The sequence below is a fragment of the Microtus pennsylvanicus genome, chromosome 8, assembly GCF_037038515.1.
Source record: "Microtus pennsylvanicus isolate mMicPen1 chromosome 8, mMicPen1.hap1, whole genome shotgun sequence".
In the NCBI taxonomy this organism is placed as follows: domain Eukaryota; kingdom Metazoa; phylum Chordata; class Mammalia; order Rodentia; family Cricetidae; genus Microtus; species Microtus pennsylvanicus.
This window is the reverse complement of record NC_134586.1, coordinates 54,727,577-54,746,279: the sequence shown is the minus strand read 5'-3', so window position 1 is coordinate 54,746,279 and position 18,703 is coordinate 54,727,577. Positions and strand designations below refer to the sequence as shown.

The 18,703-nt window shown below is 53.3% G+C and overlaps 1 protein-coding gene across 9 annotated transcripts in view; it reads right to left on the bottom strand.

The window, feature by feature from the left end:
- The window catches only part of Grip2 (glutamate receptor interacting protein 2), a 79,804-nt gene that overhangs the window by 26,648 nt on the left and 34,453 nt on the right, over window positions 1–18,703 (bottom strand). For 2 of the 9 annotated variants that reach the window (XM_075983465.1, XM_075983469.1), the window contains exon 1: window positions 4,549–4,596. The exons of 5 other annotated variants lie outside the window; for them this stretch is intronic. In XM_075983465.1, the coding sequence (XP_075839580.1) occupies window positions 4,549–4,588 (40 nt within the window). In that variant the 5' untranslated portion in view covers window positions 4,589–4,596. Of the gene's footprint in view, window positions 1–4,548; window positions 4,597–17,406; window positions 17,570–18,703 lie in introns of those variants that run through there. 2 more of the 9 variants (XR_012911612.1, XM_075983467.1) reach the window with 2 other exon arrangements.

Below are 18,703 nucleotides of genomic sequence, written 5' to 3'. Positions count from 1 at the left end.
TGGTCATGCTAACTTCCATGGGGCAGCTCAATCACGTGGGTCCTCTAGTTCTAACAGTGAGTGGCCCCGACTTTATCCTTTATTCTGCTAGCCTTGGGCTCTGGCTGCCAGCTGTGCAGCTCCAGGTTTTGATGGGATGAGGTTACAAAACAGACTAATGGTATTGTGCACAGAGTCAGTAAGCAGGGACGGGGAGACGGGTGGTTCAGAGGACAAAATGCTTGCCACGCAAGCATGAGAACCCGAGTTCGGGTCTCCCAGAATGCACATAAAAAGTCAGGGATGTGCGTGTGTGTATGTGTGTGTGTGTGCGTGTACGTGTGTGTGTGTGTGTGTGTGTGTGTGCATGTGCATGGAGAGAGAGACAGAGAGAGAGAGAGCAGTTAGCAGAGTTCAGAGCAAGGCCATGCATTTCAGGAGCCAGGGGCCTCCACTGGAGGTCAGGAGGTCATACTGGCTAGGAGATCTACCGGGTAAGAGGCTTTTGAATCTAAGACCCTCCACCCTCAGCCATATTCAGAGAAACCCATAGGAATGGATATTATCTACTGATGCATTTTCGGGGGAACATCATGCCTCTTCACATCCATGACAACCTTGGGATGGGAGAGACTGAGGCAGAATTCAAACCAAGAATCAAAGCAGGGTCAGAACTGCCAACTGGCTGCATGCCTGATGCGCTGTTCTCTGTAGTGGGGGAGGTGTCTCCCTCACCGAGAACAGTGAGAAATTAAGGGACCACTTTATTTATAGATGGCTCCATGGGGTTTGGCCCCAAGCATCCTCCTTCATGGAATATGTTCACATTCTCCTGTCCTCTTGAGTTTTTTGAGATGGGGGAGGGGGACTCCTGGACCTGGTAATTACATGCTTAGAGATGAAGGCTTTTCAAAAAACATCTTTCCCACCAATTTCGGCTGGAAACATGCATAAAAAACAGGGATATTTTTATCTGCATTTTTCTAGTCTCCTCCTTCCAGCAATGGGCAATTATAAGCACTACTTCAGTCAATCGGTGCTGCAGAAATTGCTTCAGAGGGAAATTCACTTCCGGGGCTCATGGGGAGCCAGGGCACAGGCCTGGACACCTGGTCCTGGTTGCTGCAGTGAAGTGGGTAGAAGTGGAGGGGGGGAGTCCTTTTTCTTTTTTCTCAGGCAAATCTTGCTGATCCTGCCTTATATCTCCCTCCCTCTGCAGCCCCGGGGAGCTACTGAACTCTGACAAAGGGAAAAGGAAGTCTGTTCCTTGCCAGGCTGCTGTGCCAGGGTGCCGCCTAAGTGGAGTGCCAGAAAGGGGGCACAAGGCCTGGGGTGCTATAAACTTAGCTGAGGCCTGGCATCTGCATCAGAGGCAGCTGAGCAAGCTGAAGTGAAGACCCCTTAGTGGGGCCCATGTGTTCCCATGACAGCTAGATCAAGGTTCCCCACTCCCAACTCTTAGCATCCTGCTTCCCCAATGGTTCGTGAAGATTCAGCGACAGTTCCTGGAGAGTGGTTGCTTGGCATCACATCCCTGTCCAACCTTGACTTGACTGCCAGGATATGGAAGGCATTGTTGGTATACAGAGGGAAGGATGAACTTTGGAGTCAGGCCAGCTTGGCATACTGATACACAGGGGGAGAAACTGAGGCAAAGAGAGAGTGAATACTGCCTCACGGCAAAAGATGGAACAAGTTTTGCCCCAGGCCTGGTTCTAAAAACTTCAAAGTCACTGCAGCTCTGTCTTCACGATAAGCCTGAGTCCGAGGCCCCTGTATCACTATCCAGTGAAAGACGGAGAATCCGAGGCACGCAGAAGTCAATAAGGACACCTGGATGCATTCAAGCCCAGGTCACACGGCTTCCCAGGGCATCTGGTCCTGCCCGCTATGTCCCCTTCCTCTGAACACGATAACACTTCAGTCCTCTCTGTTCAAAGAGACATTGTCCCACAGTGACACCACGATCCCTGAAGGGCAGCATCATCAGATGGTTGAGATGTGGGCTTTGGTCTCCACAGACAATAGACCTCCAGGAAGCCAGCTTTCCACAGGCAGAGGCATGGGACGACAGATGAGACAGCCACAGTACATTTCAGTGGCATGAGCCCAGTAGCCACACATCAAACAGGAAGCCTCATTGTGCAGTGCCAAGGTGGCCAGAGAGAATGAGGATTGACAACTCTGCTCGGCTCTTCCTCGGCCAGCCCGCTGCAAGCATCCACACAAGCTTCTCAGTGAACTGAGAAGCAAGGGGGCGGTCTCACTGGGGGTCGTGTAATGGAGACACTGAAGCCACAGTTGGTGTTCTGCAGAACACCCTGGAACCAGGTGTCCCTGACTCAAGGGGGGTTCATCCTTCTCTCCTAGTTCTAGTCCCTAGCAAGAGTGCCAAAGACCTCAAGTGAGGATACAGGAAATGCTGGTTAGGTAGGGCAAGGCTCTTTGAAGCCATGACTAGAATCACTCCTCCCTGTGCCTAAAAGACTTCCCAGACATCCCGAAACCCCTTCTTCCCTCCTGCAGTAACCCGATGAAATGTCCTCCTGTCAGGGAGGTCATGCTCGTGAGTCTGCAGTACAGACTCATCCCAACACCTCATGATGTCCCTACCAACTCTTGCCATGTCTTCCTCAGCACTCAACATTATCAGAAAGACCTCACTGTGCTTCAAGTAGGGGTGGCGGTGGGAGTGGGGGGTAGGGCTTCTAGCATTCTGCAAGCACCTAGCTTTGGAACTTAACCCCCATTTGTGAGCGAGGAGAACGGCCATCAAAGACGCATAATGCGTGGCCAGAAGCCAGGAATAGGAAGGGGTTCAGCCTGGGTGGAGCCCACCTCTCCCTGGCTCCAGGCTCCTGGCTGTCCCCCAAGTGGGTGGCCTCTAAGATTCCCCCATGGCCACAGCCCAGATCTAGAAGTGGTTCCTATGAAGCCCCCGAGGAGGAGGGTGCCAGCAGGGATTGTGCGTACACTCTGCCTGAGCTGCCCTGAGCCCGGCTGGGTGGCCAGTGTTCACTGAAGCCTGGCAGCCCCTGGTGACAAAGACATCTTTATGGTCAGGAATCAGAAGACACTGCCTGTCCTTCAGGCAGGAGTTCGAAGGCAGTGTATGTGCTGGGATGGGTGGGGGGTGGGGCTCTCAGCCGTTTTAGTATATTTTATCATCCATTCTTTAGATACCCTGGAGGCTCCCAGGAGAGAGCCTGGGCAGTCCCAGGATGGATGGAGAAAAGATCCACTTGGGTAGAGTCCATCCAGTCCAGTCCGCAAACCCTAGTCATAATCCCACTCTCACAGAGGCCTCAGCCCTAACCACCCCACATCTGCAGTGTAGACATATATGTAGTGACCACCTGTTGGCTGCCTTCCCTTGCTGAAAAGAGGCCCTACAATTAGGCTTGGTCAGTGAGAGGCCCTGTGGTTGGTTTAGCGATGGGAATGGAACCCATGTTGGGCCCTGAGACTTTTGAGGGAACTATTGGAAATAGTCTCTCTGACATGAAGCCCGGTGATTAAGAAGAAGAAGGAAGAGGAAAAAAGGCTGACCTATAGAGGAACAGGGAGGGGATAGGGAAATAGAGAACACCTAGATTCTGCTGTTCCCTTAAGTAGACTAATACTGATACAAGTGTGATTGGGAGGTCCTATGACCTATGGAGGAGATTCTCAGGGGCTGCAGTGGGGGAGCGGAAACATCAGAGTTGAAACTAGAGAGCCTAGGGGCCCTGAGAACTCAGGAGCTAAAAGCAGACTTCAGGCTTAGCCGCTCCCTCCTGGGAACTCAGGGCTTGAGGCAAATCAGGAGAACGCCAGAACAGAGACCCTATTAGAGGTGGAGGCCCAGAAGCCAGAAGGCCAGGGCACGGGCTCTGCCAGGGGAGGAAGCCTAAAAGAAGAGAGTGGGGTGAAAACCCAGCAGGCTCGGGTTTAAACCAAGCACAGAAGTTCCACCGTCCCCAAAGCCAACTGTTATAACTGAGATGTCCCTTGAAGGAGACCTGTGGTGTGCAGTGGTACAGGCCCTTGAGGAGTGTGTAGACTGTGGAAGGATCTGGGAGCACTGGAGGGTGCTGACCCTAAGGCACAGAGAGCAGGGTGGCGCACACTATGGGGGGGGTGTCAGGCGGGCTCAACAGGCTAAGTTAGGAAACAGACAGCTGGACAGAGACAGGGATCACTGTACTCACCCCACATCTCCTCCCCACTCCACCACCACCACCACCATCACCACCGAGGAATGTGGCAGCTGGGCCCCACCCCTCTTCTGAGCTCCAGAGCCCAGGGCCCCCAGAAACCTTGACATACCCTGGCCTTGGGAAAGGCTCAGTCCAGTGGACAGCCCTATACTCCCAACAGCTGGCAGCACTACTTGTTCCCTTGAAACAAGAGGGGCAGCCTCCCTTGGTTTCTGGCTGAACACCCTGTAACCTGTGCCTTAGGGATCCCATGCCCTCTTCCCCACCCAACTTCCCAAGTCCCTATCCCCTAGAGTGACAGTCCCATTCCCACCATCCAGACTCCCCTCTGCAGTGCTCAGCTGCTGTGGTGTCTGCATGCTCCACCTACCTGCCTCTGCAGGGCTGTCCCGGCTGAGCCCACACAGCATGCCTGCGGTCTCTGCACTGCCCACAGCTCCCAGCCACACACCAGGTCCCTCCCTCACCCTCCCAAGGAGGGGCCCAGGAGCTCCCTCCCACTGGCTGGGCATAGTCCACCCACTGCAGCCCGCTCTCTACTTAAAGGGGACAAGGCTTTCAATACTGTGGCTCCAAGATGAGTCTCTGAGGACCCTTCAGCCCCGGGGCATATGGCAGCACCCAGGCTCGCAGAAGAGCATGACCCCGGGTCCTCCCATGGTATCCTGGACAGAGGGTTCTACTCCTAAAATGCCCCAGGGCTTTGGCCAATGACTATCCTCCCAGAGGCTCAGTTTTTACAGCTGGAAAGAAGGACAGGACTTTCTAAACTTTATCTTTGTAAGGAAGAGATTTCAACAGGACTGGCATGGAATTCCAGTCATAAGTCGTAAGGTACAGCCTCTCTGGCCATGGCACCCCCTGGGCACCTCTGCAGGTGTTCATAGTCCTCAGGACCCTGGCACTGATGCCCTTCTTCTCTCTGCCTCACTTTTCTCTCTGGAAGGTGGGATTTAGGGACCGTGAACTTAACAGCCTACTATACACAGTGTCCACAAGTGTTACTTGAAGACTGAGTATGCCAGGCCAAAGATCTTCCACCTCTGAGCTTGATGGGCAGAGGCAGCTGGACATGGGCTGCAATTGCAGCTGGCTGGCTGCCCCTTGCCTATCCCAGCTGGGCCCCAGTCCTGCACACTGATACGCCTCCTTCATCATTCAGGACTTGGGATCAATCAGGAAGATCCTAATGTAGCCCAGGAACCGCCCCCCCCCCCAGGTGGGTCAGCGGTACCTACTCATTGTTCCTGCCCCATTCCACTCTCCCAGGGCTACGCATGGGTACCGAGAAGAAGTGCAGAGTATTAGTGACACAAGGCACCAAGCGGGCTGTCTACAACCTGTTCAGCTGCACGGTACACCCAGCCGAATGCAGCAGAGATTCAGATACAGGGTCCTTGCTCCCAGGGAACTCTTAGCTGCTCAGTCACTATGGAAGTCACAGGTTATCCCAGACCAACTCTCGTGGCACTTTCAGATGAATCCATGTTCGCTACCTACAGGCTCAAGTCTACCCTGTTCTTACTCCCGAGAAGGCCTTCCTCATCAGGTAAACTTGAGTAAAGAGGAGGATGGAGGGTCTCAGGGAAAGGGGGAGGGCACAGGCACTGAGAAAGTTCCCTGGACCAGCACTGAGGCCAAGGTCAAAGATCTAGGAGCATTGGGAGAGTTGGTAAGAATGGAAAAGATGGGCCTGAATCCCATGTAGGTGAGTCGTACCAAGCAGAGAACGCTCAGGCTCCATGTGGCCCCTACCTGGAAATGGCAAGGAGGAACTGGCCATGAAGACACGAGCCTTCACCAGGGCACAGAGGACTGCCTGGGCATCTGAACTCCACGCTAGTGCGAAGGAAGTAACCATAGGTCCTCTAGCAGAGCCCCCCCCCACCATATCTTCAGCCCCACGAGGATAGAATGGCAAAAGATACACAGGCGTCTGGCATGCCGTCTGCCCTTTCTTTAAGAAAACATTTATTCTCTTGACAGATGCATTTCAAGAGTGATTCTGATTGGCAGTGGAAGCTCAGATGGAGCTCTTCAGCTCTTTGCTGCTCCTTTGGAATTTACTTTTGTGGCTGAGAAGCCCTCAGAAAGGTCACCCCATGGATTAACAGGAGACTGTTGTGCTGGGCACCGGGGCCGGCAGACAAAACCAGGCAGGAAGGGAAACAGGTTGTGCCTCTGCCCTGCCCCCCATGGCCCCACCACAGAATTTTATTTCCTTTTATCTATGCCTATGTGAGGAAGTGACTGTGGGTCGACCTTGGGTCAAAGGGGGTCTGAATGTGAACTCGGACACAGAAAGGCTAAGCAACTTTCTCGAGGTCACCCAGCTGATGTGGGCGGAGTTGAGTCTCCACCCTAAGAGTCTGAGGTTTGGGACCACTCCGGATTTCAAGGTCTGGTAAGGAGGTTTAGGGATGTAGATGGTGAGCATGTAGCTATCTAAAGCAACTCTGAGGTTTTTGAGCCTGAATTTGAAGGAGATGTGGAAATGAGAAAGCAGCTACCTGTGAACCTGTGAACAAAGTCCTCCTGAAAGATGAGGGAGAAGCAGCAGATGGAGCCAGAGGAGGTCTCATCCTTCCAAGTAAGGTCTGAGGGATGTCGTTCACACCACCACTGGGGACTTGCTAGAAAGAGTGGCCTCTCCGGCCAAACCTATTTGTTAACAAATGCCTCTGAAGTCTCAGTTTGCTTTCTTCCTGCAGGCAATGGGGGAGCCACAGATGGTTGCAGGGAAAGAGGGCGAGGAGCCTTTGCCAGGAGCTCAGGCATCTTGGAATGCTGCTGAGACGTCCCACCTGGGAGCCAAGTGCAACCAAGCTGCTTCTGGGACCTGCTCCAGTGACCACCCCTCTAGCCCAATGCTGCCAGCCCCAGGGAGGCAGAGGAGAAGGAGACAGATTGTAGGGTGGATGCAGTGGCCAGGAGCCAGGCCTCCTGCAGTTCCCAGAGATAGCATCTGACTTATCTGTGCTCAGACACACGGGGACGGCACATATGGGTAACCCTGGAGAGTGGGCCGACCACGGAGCGGGCAGGAGACTCAGCGTCTCCAAGCCCAGAGGCTGTGTGCCATGATCAAGGGATGGTTTGCTCATTCCGCTTCTCTGTAGAATGGTAGCATAAGCACTTATCCCAGAGTCTGGGAATACCACCGAGACAGGAGCAGGGCTCCTCACAGGCACCCTGGCCCTGCAGGTGGGATGATCCCTGGTGTCCTCATGCGGATGGAACTCCCAGGGTGCCCAGAGACCCAGGGCATGACCACAGTCACCAGCAGTGTATGGGTCTTGGGACAGAAGTCCGGGAACTTCTCCACTCTTATGACTGCACTGTTACCCCACCAGCTGCTGCCCTACCTTGGACTCTGGGGTCCAGCACAGTGAGGCCAAAGCAGACTCCTTCTTTTGCATAAACCCCTGACTCAGGCATTTCAGTCCATTACTGACAACTGAGATATCTGTACTAAGGGCCAGAAAAAGCATCCATTTATCACCCACCTGCCGAGCTCCTCGCAGCAAGGCTGTGACATGGACTAGCTGCTCTGCCTCCGGATGGTCAAGCTTCATCACACATGAGCTGCAAGTGGCCCCAGATGTCACACCTGCAAGGGGGGAGGGTGGGGACCCTGGGAGAGCTGTTCAGACTATGATAGTTCTGCTGTGACTGGCTCTCCCCATGGGGCTGGTCCCAGACCCTCCCTCCTCACAGGCCTCCTGTCCCTGCAGGTGGAATGTTCCCTGGTGTCCTCATGCTGATGGACTCCCAGGGTCCCCGGAGATCCAGGTGCTGTGACCACAACAGCCAGCAGACTTTACAGTGGGAACCTGAGACCCAGAGGGGCCTTAGAGGCCCCTTAGCACCGAGCTATGCCTGGCCCTTTGCCCTTCCTCTCACAGTCCAGGGCTGAGCCCACTGTGACATGAGCAAGCTGTGTTCCCAAAGCCATCCAGGCTCCTCAAGTGACAGGCGGAAATTAAGTCTGGCAGGGAGGAAGGCTGAGATGGCAATAGAGGACACTGAGATAAACCCTTTATTGCTGTGGGCTTGAGTGGCTTCCTCCCCCCGCCCTCAAAATGGGGACAGCAGTCCCTTGTCTGGAGCCTTTGCATCACTCTTGCTAAACACTTCTAGAAAGCGGGGCTCTGGGGAAAGCAAAGGCCTGCCTGCTATTCTGCCAGCCACAGGGCAAGGAAATTAGATGCAATCTGGCTATGTCACACCTATTCAAGGTGTTCACGTCCTGCCAATCTCTGTGGTCCCTCAAGGTCAGTGTTATACTACTTGTGCTATGGGCAGCAGAACATGAAGGATCTCATGGGCTCAGGGTCTCACAAGGGCAAAAAGCAAGACATAATAGCCAGTGAAGAAGGACCAGGAAGAAGAAGGTTCCAGAAGATTCAGAAGAGCCACAGCTGACCCAGGCAGAATGGGAGCCACCCATGACCTATTCCCTCCAGTACCTTCTGTGGAAGCCCCATGTGGGGACAGGAGACCAAGGTCACATTGAATCCCATATCTCCCCTTCCCTAGGACTAAGGGGTGAGCCGAGGCTGGAAGCCAGACCATCTGCCGGCAGCACTAACCTGCCCAGAGTGCCTGGAAGCACACAGAAGTGTTCCCATCAGTCCATGTTGTGGGTATTCAGCGCTGTGGACAGAAGGATCTCATGTTCAGATGGCTGGCACCCTTGCTGCACCTTAGGAGTCTCTGGAGACCAGGGAGGGTCAGAGCACTGTAAGCTGGAACCTGGCTATGATAGAAGCAACTTCCACGGTTCCCTCTCCCGTAGGCTCCCTGTCTCCCTTGAAGTCAGTTGTTATCTCCCTCCCGGAGGGAGAAGGCAAGAGGGTCTAAAGACCCTCAAGCAAGAGCTTCTCTAAACCTCAGACCCCTCCTCTAAAATGTGGATGAAGTGTGTGCTCCTGTGGGGTTTGGTTGAGGGGTTCAGGGTGTGGGGTATATAAAGATGGCTGGTATAGGTTTGCACATCTGCAGGCCTACCCCAGTGCAGTTTTGTCTTCCACTCAGGACTTCACTAAGCACATTGCACCCCATGCACCACATTCACTAAGCACCTCGTACTTTGCTCGGAGGACATTTACTAAGCATTTAGTACCTGTCAGAAACCAAGCTGGATTTGCTGTTTCTGTAGTGAGTGAAGCAGACATACTTCCAAAGCTCCCCAACAAAGAGAGACCAGAGAGGAATCAAGAAAAAGCACGTTTGAGGTTGTAACAGACACAGGAATGATGCTGAGCGGGGAACTCAGGGCACATAGTCGAGAAGAGCCCCTCGGAGCGGGTGATCTTTAGGCTGAGACACAGATGAAAAAAAATCAAGGAAGAAGGTTCTGGGCATGGTGGCTCGGGACAAACAAGATCTAGGACCTCAGGGATATAGATCCAAAGGGTTCCAGGAGGAGAACTGGACTGTGCCTTATTTTGAAGGGAGTCATAAGGGGGTACGCATGTTTCCAATGACAGCCACATATGGTCCAAGAGATTTGATGGCTTGGGGACTGGGTGGCAGACCAGAGGGGAAAATGAGTCAGATGCCTCAGAGGCCATTGACTTGGATCCCAGGCCCCTTCTTGCTCCACGCCTCATTCTTCTCTTTGGGTACATTAAAGTCTTTCTCATGAAGGCCAGTAACATAGATTTGGAGACCTGCCAGATAGGAGAGGTTAGAAAGTGGGGCCAGATGTAGGGGGGGCATACATTTATAATCCCAGCCCTTAGGAGGCTGGAGAGGGATCGCCATGAGTTCAAAGGCAGCCTGGGCTAGACAGCAAGACCTGGTCTCCGATGAAAAGAAAGGAGAAGCTGGGGGAGGGTGGGGTGATGCAAAGAAGGAAGAAAGAGGAATACAGGGCAGAGACAAAGGCTCTGTCCACTGGAAGATAGAAGCCGAGCTCCTGCTTAACTCTCCTGCACAGCAAAGGTTATGATGGTGGGGGATGGGAGGAAAGCGGGAGCCCTGCTGGGGTGTTTACAGGAATCACCTGTCAGCCTGTGTTCCAGCGCCTGGGCAGACTCCTGGAGTGTACAACATCTACATCTTCCTCAAATCTGACCCTGGGAGTCTCCACTGATGAGGACGCAGAGTGAGGTTCTGCCTGCCCTGAAGGGACCCAACAAGGCCACAGAGCCTGCCAGCCTGCAGCTCCCTGTACAGACCAGAGGTTGAGGTGCCTCCGAAGCACCTGTGTTCTGAACGGAGGGACTTTGTGCCCTCAGAACCTGGGGAATAAGAAATAAATAGCCCTCTCCAGTGGCATGTTAAGAACTTTCCTCTGCGGACTCTGGGCAGCCATAGAAAAGTGTGGAGGGAAAGAGGTCAGCTAAGAGTCTTAGATAATAACTAGATGGACAGAATCCTGAGAACAGGTGAAGACGTCAGCTGATCTCAGTCAGTGATCCCCATCCCCGCCCATTCTCCGGTCCTTGGGGACCACTTTGTCCCTGTAGATGACTTGGGACCATCAGCCTCCCTCCATACCTGCCCTTTTACTACCCTTCAAAAAAATCAAAACTTGGATCATGTCAACATGGAAAAGATATTAGGCCAGGAGTGAAGGTTGGAAGTCCAGCCAAGATCACCAATGGCCGACTGTGTGCTAAAAGTAGAACCCACATCTTTCTCAGGATGGATCACATTCAGGGGGGCACAGAGGACATAAGCCCACAGAGGGGAGGTGGGAAGGGCATTCTGAGCGGAGGGGATGGCCAATATAGAATGTGGGAGGTGACCAGAATGTCTAAGGGAAGCCCTCACCAGCATGGCTGGGTCTGAGGTCAGGAGCAGGCAGGTGTGCTGGGCAGATGGGTGTAGGGTAAAGGGCACTGAGAGTGTCGTGCCTGGCACCATGATTGCTATGTAGGTAACATAGGGAAGCCAGGCTCCAGAGGCCACTTCAGTGCACTCAGAAGGACAGGAGCAGCCGCTTGGCAGGGGAGCACTTGGACATCTGCATTTCACATCTGGCTATTGGGGCCAGAGAGCAAAGCCTGAGCACAAGGTGCTTGTGGAGGAAGCACGCACATCTGGATCAGCCAGGGTCCTGCCTCTCACCCCTGCATCAGTCCATCACTCTCTGTCCAAGAGCAATGCTCAAAATAGGGGCCAGAGGTCAACATTCATTGAACACCTACTGGATATGCCATACTACATGTACAGTGCCTCATGGATTCTTTTAAGAGCCTCATGAGGTGGGCACTGCTGCACGAATTTTACTGAAAAGGAGAAACTGGGTCCCACAGAGGGGAAAGATGGGACGCAGCATGCACAGCTTGTTTGGGATCAGAATCAGACGCTTCCTGCTTGGGTCCTCTAAAGGTACATTCCTCTGCCTAAAATGTTCTCATTCCCATCCTCACTCCAGCATCCACCTGTACCTCTCAGTAGCCATCCCTGACTGCACTAGCAGGTTCTCCCTGCCTTCTTCCAGCCTTCCTTCCCTTCACTGGCCCTGCTTTGTCCTCTCAGTGGGAGATCCTTCACTGCCTGGCGCCCAGAGGCTCTACCTGCAGGAAGTGTCAGACCAGCGTGGTTGAGTGACTAAGACATAAATAATTAAGATGCATGATCTCAGAACCACTGTCATTCTAGAATTTCCATCCCATGCGGGACACCCCCACTGACAGCTCACTTCCTTCTGGACGGCCGGCCTTGCACTGGAGCATCTAGTGAGTGAGACACACTGTTTAGTCCTCACTGGAGACAAAGCAGCCTCTGGCCTGGCAGTAAGAGCCACAGTTCTGAGTTGGATGTGGTTTCACTAGCCCCTCTGTAGGGCTGGACCAGGTGGTAGCCATTCACCTGCCAGTCTGGAACCTCCTCAAGGGAGATTCCCCACCATCGGGGAGGAAGAAACAAGCAGAAGCATTGGCCATGCCCAAACAGACATCTTCTATGTCCCGCGGCTAGTGGAAGAAACAAGGGGAAACTGAGGCTGTGAGGGAATGAAAACACAAACTTGCTCACCAGCTACACCAGCTGGCTTTTCCCAGCTCCTCCTCACCTTCTGTGGCATTACCTCTGCCTCCATGAGGTTGGGATAACAGCTCCATTTGACAGGTGAAGGAATGGGCCTGGGAGGACCTTGAACCAAGTCACACTTTGATGTACATACACGTGATCCTCAAAGGGCTTTGCTGGGCTGGCATGGCCCCACGTGGTTTTGTGGACTTTGGGTGGATTTGAACATGGAAAGAGAGCTCTGTAGCTGATGATAGCTCATGGCTGCCGTGTGAGGATGTGGGGCCCTCGCACCTATGTGAAGGAGTATCCAACCTGGAGAGGTTAGAAGGCCTTGTAGGAACCATTATCTGGGGCAGGGGCTGGAGTCTGGGAATTCTGGATCATTCCTGATGCCGATAGGTGAGGGTCTCATACTCCAGCTATGGCTCTCCAGGAGTGTTCTGAGTGGAGGGGTTCAAACTTGGGCAAACCCCCCCCCCCGCACTCTCTCTTTTTTTCTAGCACAAACACTTTGAGAGAGCCCAGCTCCCAGCTGGAGCAGCATAGTCTCCCAGGCATGCCTGCCCCTCATACTCTCTGCCCTCTGAGTCTCTCCACACCTCTGCTGTCCTGTCCCCCAGGAAGCTTACCTACTCCCTAAGGTCTTCCAGCTCACTGGATGCCCATCCTCCTGGCCTAACTAACTCGAAAAGAGCTTGGGGTCAAGGCAAGCAGCGAGGAGTAAAGAGCATCGTGGGGCTATCTGGGAACTCTGAATTCAACCCAGACATCCTTGTCTCTGGCTGGTTGGATGTCTTTGAGTAGACATGGGTAAAGTGGGGTCCACATGTGAGGACCCGTGGTCTGCGGCACAGCCTCAGCTCCTTTCAGCCCCACCCCCAAATTATAATCCCCAAGTGACCTGCAGCTGCCTCTCTGCCTCTCAAAAGGGCCCCTCCTAGGTTTTGTGAAGGACAAGGACCTTGTTCAAGGTCATCCCTTAGGGACTCCAGCTGCCCCAGTTGTGCAGCAATCGAAGCTGGCTCTGCGCTGCCATGTCCGCCCACCTGCCCACATCTGCTCTGAGTCACTGATATCTCGGCCAAAACAGGAATGCGGGGGCTGCAGAAACAAGGTTAGCCCAAGGGCACTACGTGGGTAAATGGGGGTTGTGGCAAGGAGCTTTTATTTCTAAGAGGGCAGGACCAGGACACAGAAGGGAAACTGAGGCCAGAGAGAGTGGGATTGCCCAAGGACCTGCAGGGGCTGGGGGCTGGGTCTGTCCAGGCCTCCTGACTGATAGATGTTCTTTCCGCCCCGTCAGATCAGCAGTGAAAGAGGCAGGGCCAGCAGCCTTCACAATTATCTGGGCAATTAAAGCAGGCAGATGGTCCTGCTGGACTGAGCATTCAAGCTGACAAACGGAGACAGCACGGGGCATTAGCTGATGAGATCAGCACAGGTTCCGGTGGCAGCGATGTGAGCAAGGTGGGGAGGCGAGGGCACACTTCACCCAGTGTGTGAGAGCTATGGCTGACTCTGCCCCCTCTATGCCTCTCATGCACTGCAGGCCCTGAGGTCCAGCTAAGTCTGTACTCCGCAACAGTGGCCAGGCATGGGCAATACTAGTTAGCTGAAGCATCCCGAAGTTTTAGGGCTCATCAAGGATGCCAAGGTCCCGTAGGCAGAGAACCTCAGTGGCGCTGGAAAAGCCAGGTCAGCAGCTCATGCGAGGACACGAGTGGTGACATCATAGAAAGGACACTGCTCCCAGCAGATGCGTGAGCTAACTGACCACTGAGAAACAAGATGCCCTGGCAAGATGCTTGGGCTACATAGTTATCCTGCCTGAGGGGACTCAGAGTCCATCATTCCCCACACATCTGGCTATTGGAAATCAATTCTTCTTTGAGCCTCAGTTTCCCTGGGTGCAATCAGGCAATTTAGATCCTCAAGCCCTCGAGGAGTACAAGGAAGCCCCTGTCAAGTTCCCAGTGCGATACCTAACAAACAGCAAAGAATACAGAAGAAGGCAGAGCTTCACAGCAGTCTGCCAGCACCCTGCGATTCTGGAACCATCCCAGGACGAATTTATCCCTGGCACAGTCTCTAAGACACCTGGTGTCCCAGACCGGGAGGAGGGCAGAAGCCCAGGAGAGAGGGACCAGTGGATGAGCATTGGAGGGAAGGAACATGCTTGAATTGGGGGCCAGAGCTGAGCCTCATGCTTCTGTGGGGAGTGAAAGGGGCTGTATCAGAAATACCAGGAGCCAGCTGTGGTGACCAGGGTGGATCTGAAGCTTCCTTCCCAGGGGGGTAGGAGGTGCAGGAAGGAGGAAGAAGTCACCACAATGTGTGGACACATTCACCGATGAAGATGTCTATCCTGCCTCGTGTTCCCTTAAGATTTATGGCAGTTCTTGGTACACAAACGGTGCTCAGCTAATGTTGCAGGAGGCAGAGGCAGTATACCCTATGTCAGCATCTGTTGATTCTGTACTCTACGGCCCTGTTTATAAAAGCTATCTTCTCCGTTACTTACCTAGGAAATCTCTACTCTGAGAGTTCTCCCTAGCCACTCTCTCAAAACTATCATTTCCTTTTCCAGACACTAACTGGACCCTTAGATTTCAGCTGAGGAATATTGCTGTGGGATATTCATACACTATGAAGATGTATTGCTGCGATCGAGGTAATAGAAAGCTGAACGGCCAATAGTTAGGCAACAGGTGTAGGCAGGATTTCCAAGGAGAGAAAGGAAGAGGAGGAAGAATCTAGGCATGCAGGAGATGCCAGGAGACAGAGAGAGAAAACAGGAGGCACAAGACGGAAGAGAGGTAATACCATATAATAGAAAATAAATTAATATAAATGGGTTAATTGAAGTTATAAGAACTAGTTAGGAACAAATCTAAGCTATAGGCCCAGCTTTCATAATTAATAAGAAATTTCCGTGTCATTGTTTGGGAGCTGGCAGGCAGGACATAGGAAGACTCAAGTTACAAAACATGCTATGCATCTGCCGTGGCCATGTAGCCTGTGATTTCCACCTTCAAGCAAGAGGATGAGGCCCTTGGAGGTCTCACTCAGAAAAGATGAGAAACAGGACGACCCATTGAAAACACGGTTGGAGTGCCAGTGGGATGGCTCAGAGGATAAACAGCCTTGCCAGTGAGCCTGGCTGAGTCAGATTCCTAAGACGCACGTGGTGAAAAGAGACAACCAGGTTCTGACAACTGAAAACAGCCTCCACACATGCACCATGGCATATGTGAGCACACACTAAAGAAAAGGTGAACAGAGAACAGTAAAGCAATAAGATCATGGGCTGACAGTGAGGAAACCTGTCCTTCAGACATTAAAATAAAACCTTGAAGGACTGGAGAGATGGATCCGTGGTTAAGAGGAGCGAGGTTTGGGTCCCAGAACCCACACCAGGTGGTTCACAATCACCTGTAATTCCAGTTCAGCAGATCCGACCCCCTCTTCTGTCCTCTCTGGGCACCTGCATGCATACGGTGCACATGCATGACATAAAATAAATAAATCTTAAAAATATAAGACCTTGAATAGGAAGCCAGCGCAACCTCTTGCTTCCCACCAAGGCCTCAGGAGTCCTCCCTCAAGTAATAGTCATGCAATAGTGTGCAGTTGTGTCTCCCAGAGAGCTCCTCTAATGGCAGAAGTCAGGCCGTGCCTTCACACAGTAGGTCCTCAGCCAGTTAAGAAGCCAGGCCATGCCCTCACTCAGTAGGTCCTCAGCCAGCCAGGAAGCCAGGCCCTCACACAGTAGGTCCTCAGTCAGCCAGGAAGTCAGGCCATGCCCTCACACAGTAGGTCCTCAGTCAGCCAGGAAGCCAGGTCATGCCCTTATACAGTAGGTCCTCAGCCAACCAGGAAGCTAGGCCATGCCCTTATACAGTAGGTCCTCAGCCATCCAAGAAGCTAGGCTGTATCTTCACACAGTAGGTCCTCAGCCAGCTAGGAAGCCAGGTCATACGCTCACACAGTAGGTCCTCAGCCAACCAGGAAGCTAGGCCATGCCCTCACACAGTAGGTCCTCAGCCAGCCACGAAGCCAGGCCATGCCTTCACACAGTAGGTCCTCAACCAGTCAGGATACATGGTTTTAGTTTAGTTTAGTTTTTTTTTTTAATGTTCTTTGCCTTTTTCCCCACGAGGAACCCCAGTTCACATTGGTCCTTCAAATGCTAGTAAAACCAACAGTGCATCTTGTGGGCCAGCTCTGTGACCTCAGGGCAAGGTCCTGTCTGAACCTCAGCTTTCTGCTATACAACCAAGGTAGGAGTGGGCTGGCATTGAGGAGGGTGGTGGAGACTAAATGAGGAAAGGCCTTTGACACACAGTGGCGTTGATAAGGTCTTAGCTTGTTTTTAATAGTCCTGGTCATTCTTAGTTCTCAGCCTGATGCACAGGACCATGAATTCCTACCATCCTCATCACCTGTGTTATAGGTAGAAAACAGAAGGGCAGTCACATGTGATGTCAAGTCACAGACTCTGGGACTTCACACCCAGCTCCATACTGTCTTCCCAGCCCACTGCAACCTTGTCCTCACCTGAGGTCCCTCTTCTTCTCCAGGGGTTATACCTGTGTCAGAGATGGGACCAGTGGAAGCCAGGGCTCAAAGTTGACTTAGCTTGGACCAGAGCCAGGCCCAGGCTTTGCCCTCAGCCCTCAGCTGCAGCCTGCAGCAGAGGTGTGAATGCACATGTACACACACACACTACACTACACTACAGCACAGTCCCTTAATATGACTAGGGAAAAAAGAAAAGCTCTGTAGGATGACATCCCATGAGGGGTGGGGATGAGAAGCTCAGAAAAGTGAAGACATAGAAAGACACTTTAAAAGGGACCCTTGAACAAAGAGTGAGGGTAGCAGAGAGCATGTTTGGGCAAACAGGACAGAGATAACGGGAGAGACACAAGGACAGCCATCAGGGCAGGGAGGAGGACCAGGAAGAGGAAGAGACCCCCAGGGGACCAGACAAAGGGAGCTGGAGTGGAGAATGAGGAAGGTATCCAGAACGCAGGGCGATGGGGCTCCAGAGAAGGATGCAGAGAAATACACTGACAAGTGCCTAGGGAAGAGACCCAGATTCTAGGACCCAGGGGGGATGCCACAGAGACACCCCAAGCAACCAGACAAAAGCAAGCTAGGAGACAGGCACCAAGGGTAGAGAGGAAGCGTCCCTCAGTGGCTCCCTCAGCACCCCACAGCAGCCTCCCTTCGGTACCTTTGGGCTTCCGCCTCACCACGCCCAGCCGCCACTTGAGTGACACCGCCAGCATCACTACTGCCCGCCGGTACGTCCCAGGCCCGGAGACCCGCGGCCACCCGCAGTCTCAGAGCCCAGAGCCCGCGCCTCTGCCTCTGCGCTGCGCCCCAGCCGCCTGACTGGTGGAGGCTGGGCGCTCCTGGGCCTCCTCCCTTCCCGAGTTGCTAAAATAGATAATCCTCCCCAGAGCCGGCAACAAGGCCCTTCCTCCACAGCAAGCAGGGCGCCAGAGCAAGATCTATCTTCCCAAGTTCTGGCATGGAGAATCTATATTCAGCAACCCCGTCCTCTACTTCCTCTTCCCGCCAAAAGTGCTGCCTCACCCACCCCAGCTTCTGCTCAGCTCCACCAGCCTCCTCCCCTCTTCCTCTACCAGCTGTTGGGTGGGTCCCTCCATCTAGGACTACTCTGTGGAAGTTCTCTGCAGATTACTTGCTTGGCCCTCAGCTGCTGATCCTAACTAACTAGCTTCTGGAAAGGCTGGCCTGCTGTGCCATGGCACAGATCACTGGCAATGTGTGCTGAGTCCCCAGAGGGTGCCTTTCCATTGGCTGGGTAGGCAGCAATGCCTACCCTTGGGGAGACTGAGGCAGAGGAGCAGCTTACTTGCTTAGGATCAGAGCAGGCATGTGGAAGAAAGGTGTTCCTGCCCTCTCCCCTAAGTTGGCTGTTTAGGCTCCCTCCTCAGTTTTTAAACCCTGAAGCCCCCTAGGATGTCTCAGAGCCCAGACCATACTCTCAGGAGGAGCCCGGAGGACTTGCTCTGGGGTCAGGGCTGCAGAAGAAGTCTGCATTAGAGTCAGCATCAGAGTGGCCTTGGTCCAGGCAGCATGAGGTCAGCCCCATCGCTCTGCAAGAGTCATCCCACCAGACCTGGATACCTAGTCCGCCCAAGCGCTGCTGCATCCCTGCCAGCAGCCGACAGAGTAGATGGAGCGGAGGGCGATGAGAAGTAAACAGAGTGGGTGATGAGTGAAAAGCCCAGGGAGGAAGGGTCCTAGAGGTCTTCCAGATTCCTAGTGGGCTGCCTGGGTTCTTCCCGGCTGTTAAGACTGTCTGTGGACATCTTCAATACTAGGTTTCAACTGAAAGCAGGCTCTGAGCTGATTCTCTCTGGGAGAGGATCCCTGTGGGTACAGGAAAGAGAATCACTGGCAAAGGGGTGGGACTGGGAGGCCTGAGGTCCTGGGTTCCTTATCCAACTCCATCTTTGGTTCTTCCAAAGATGTTCTTCCATCTTTGGGTTGTGCATGGC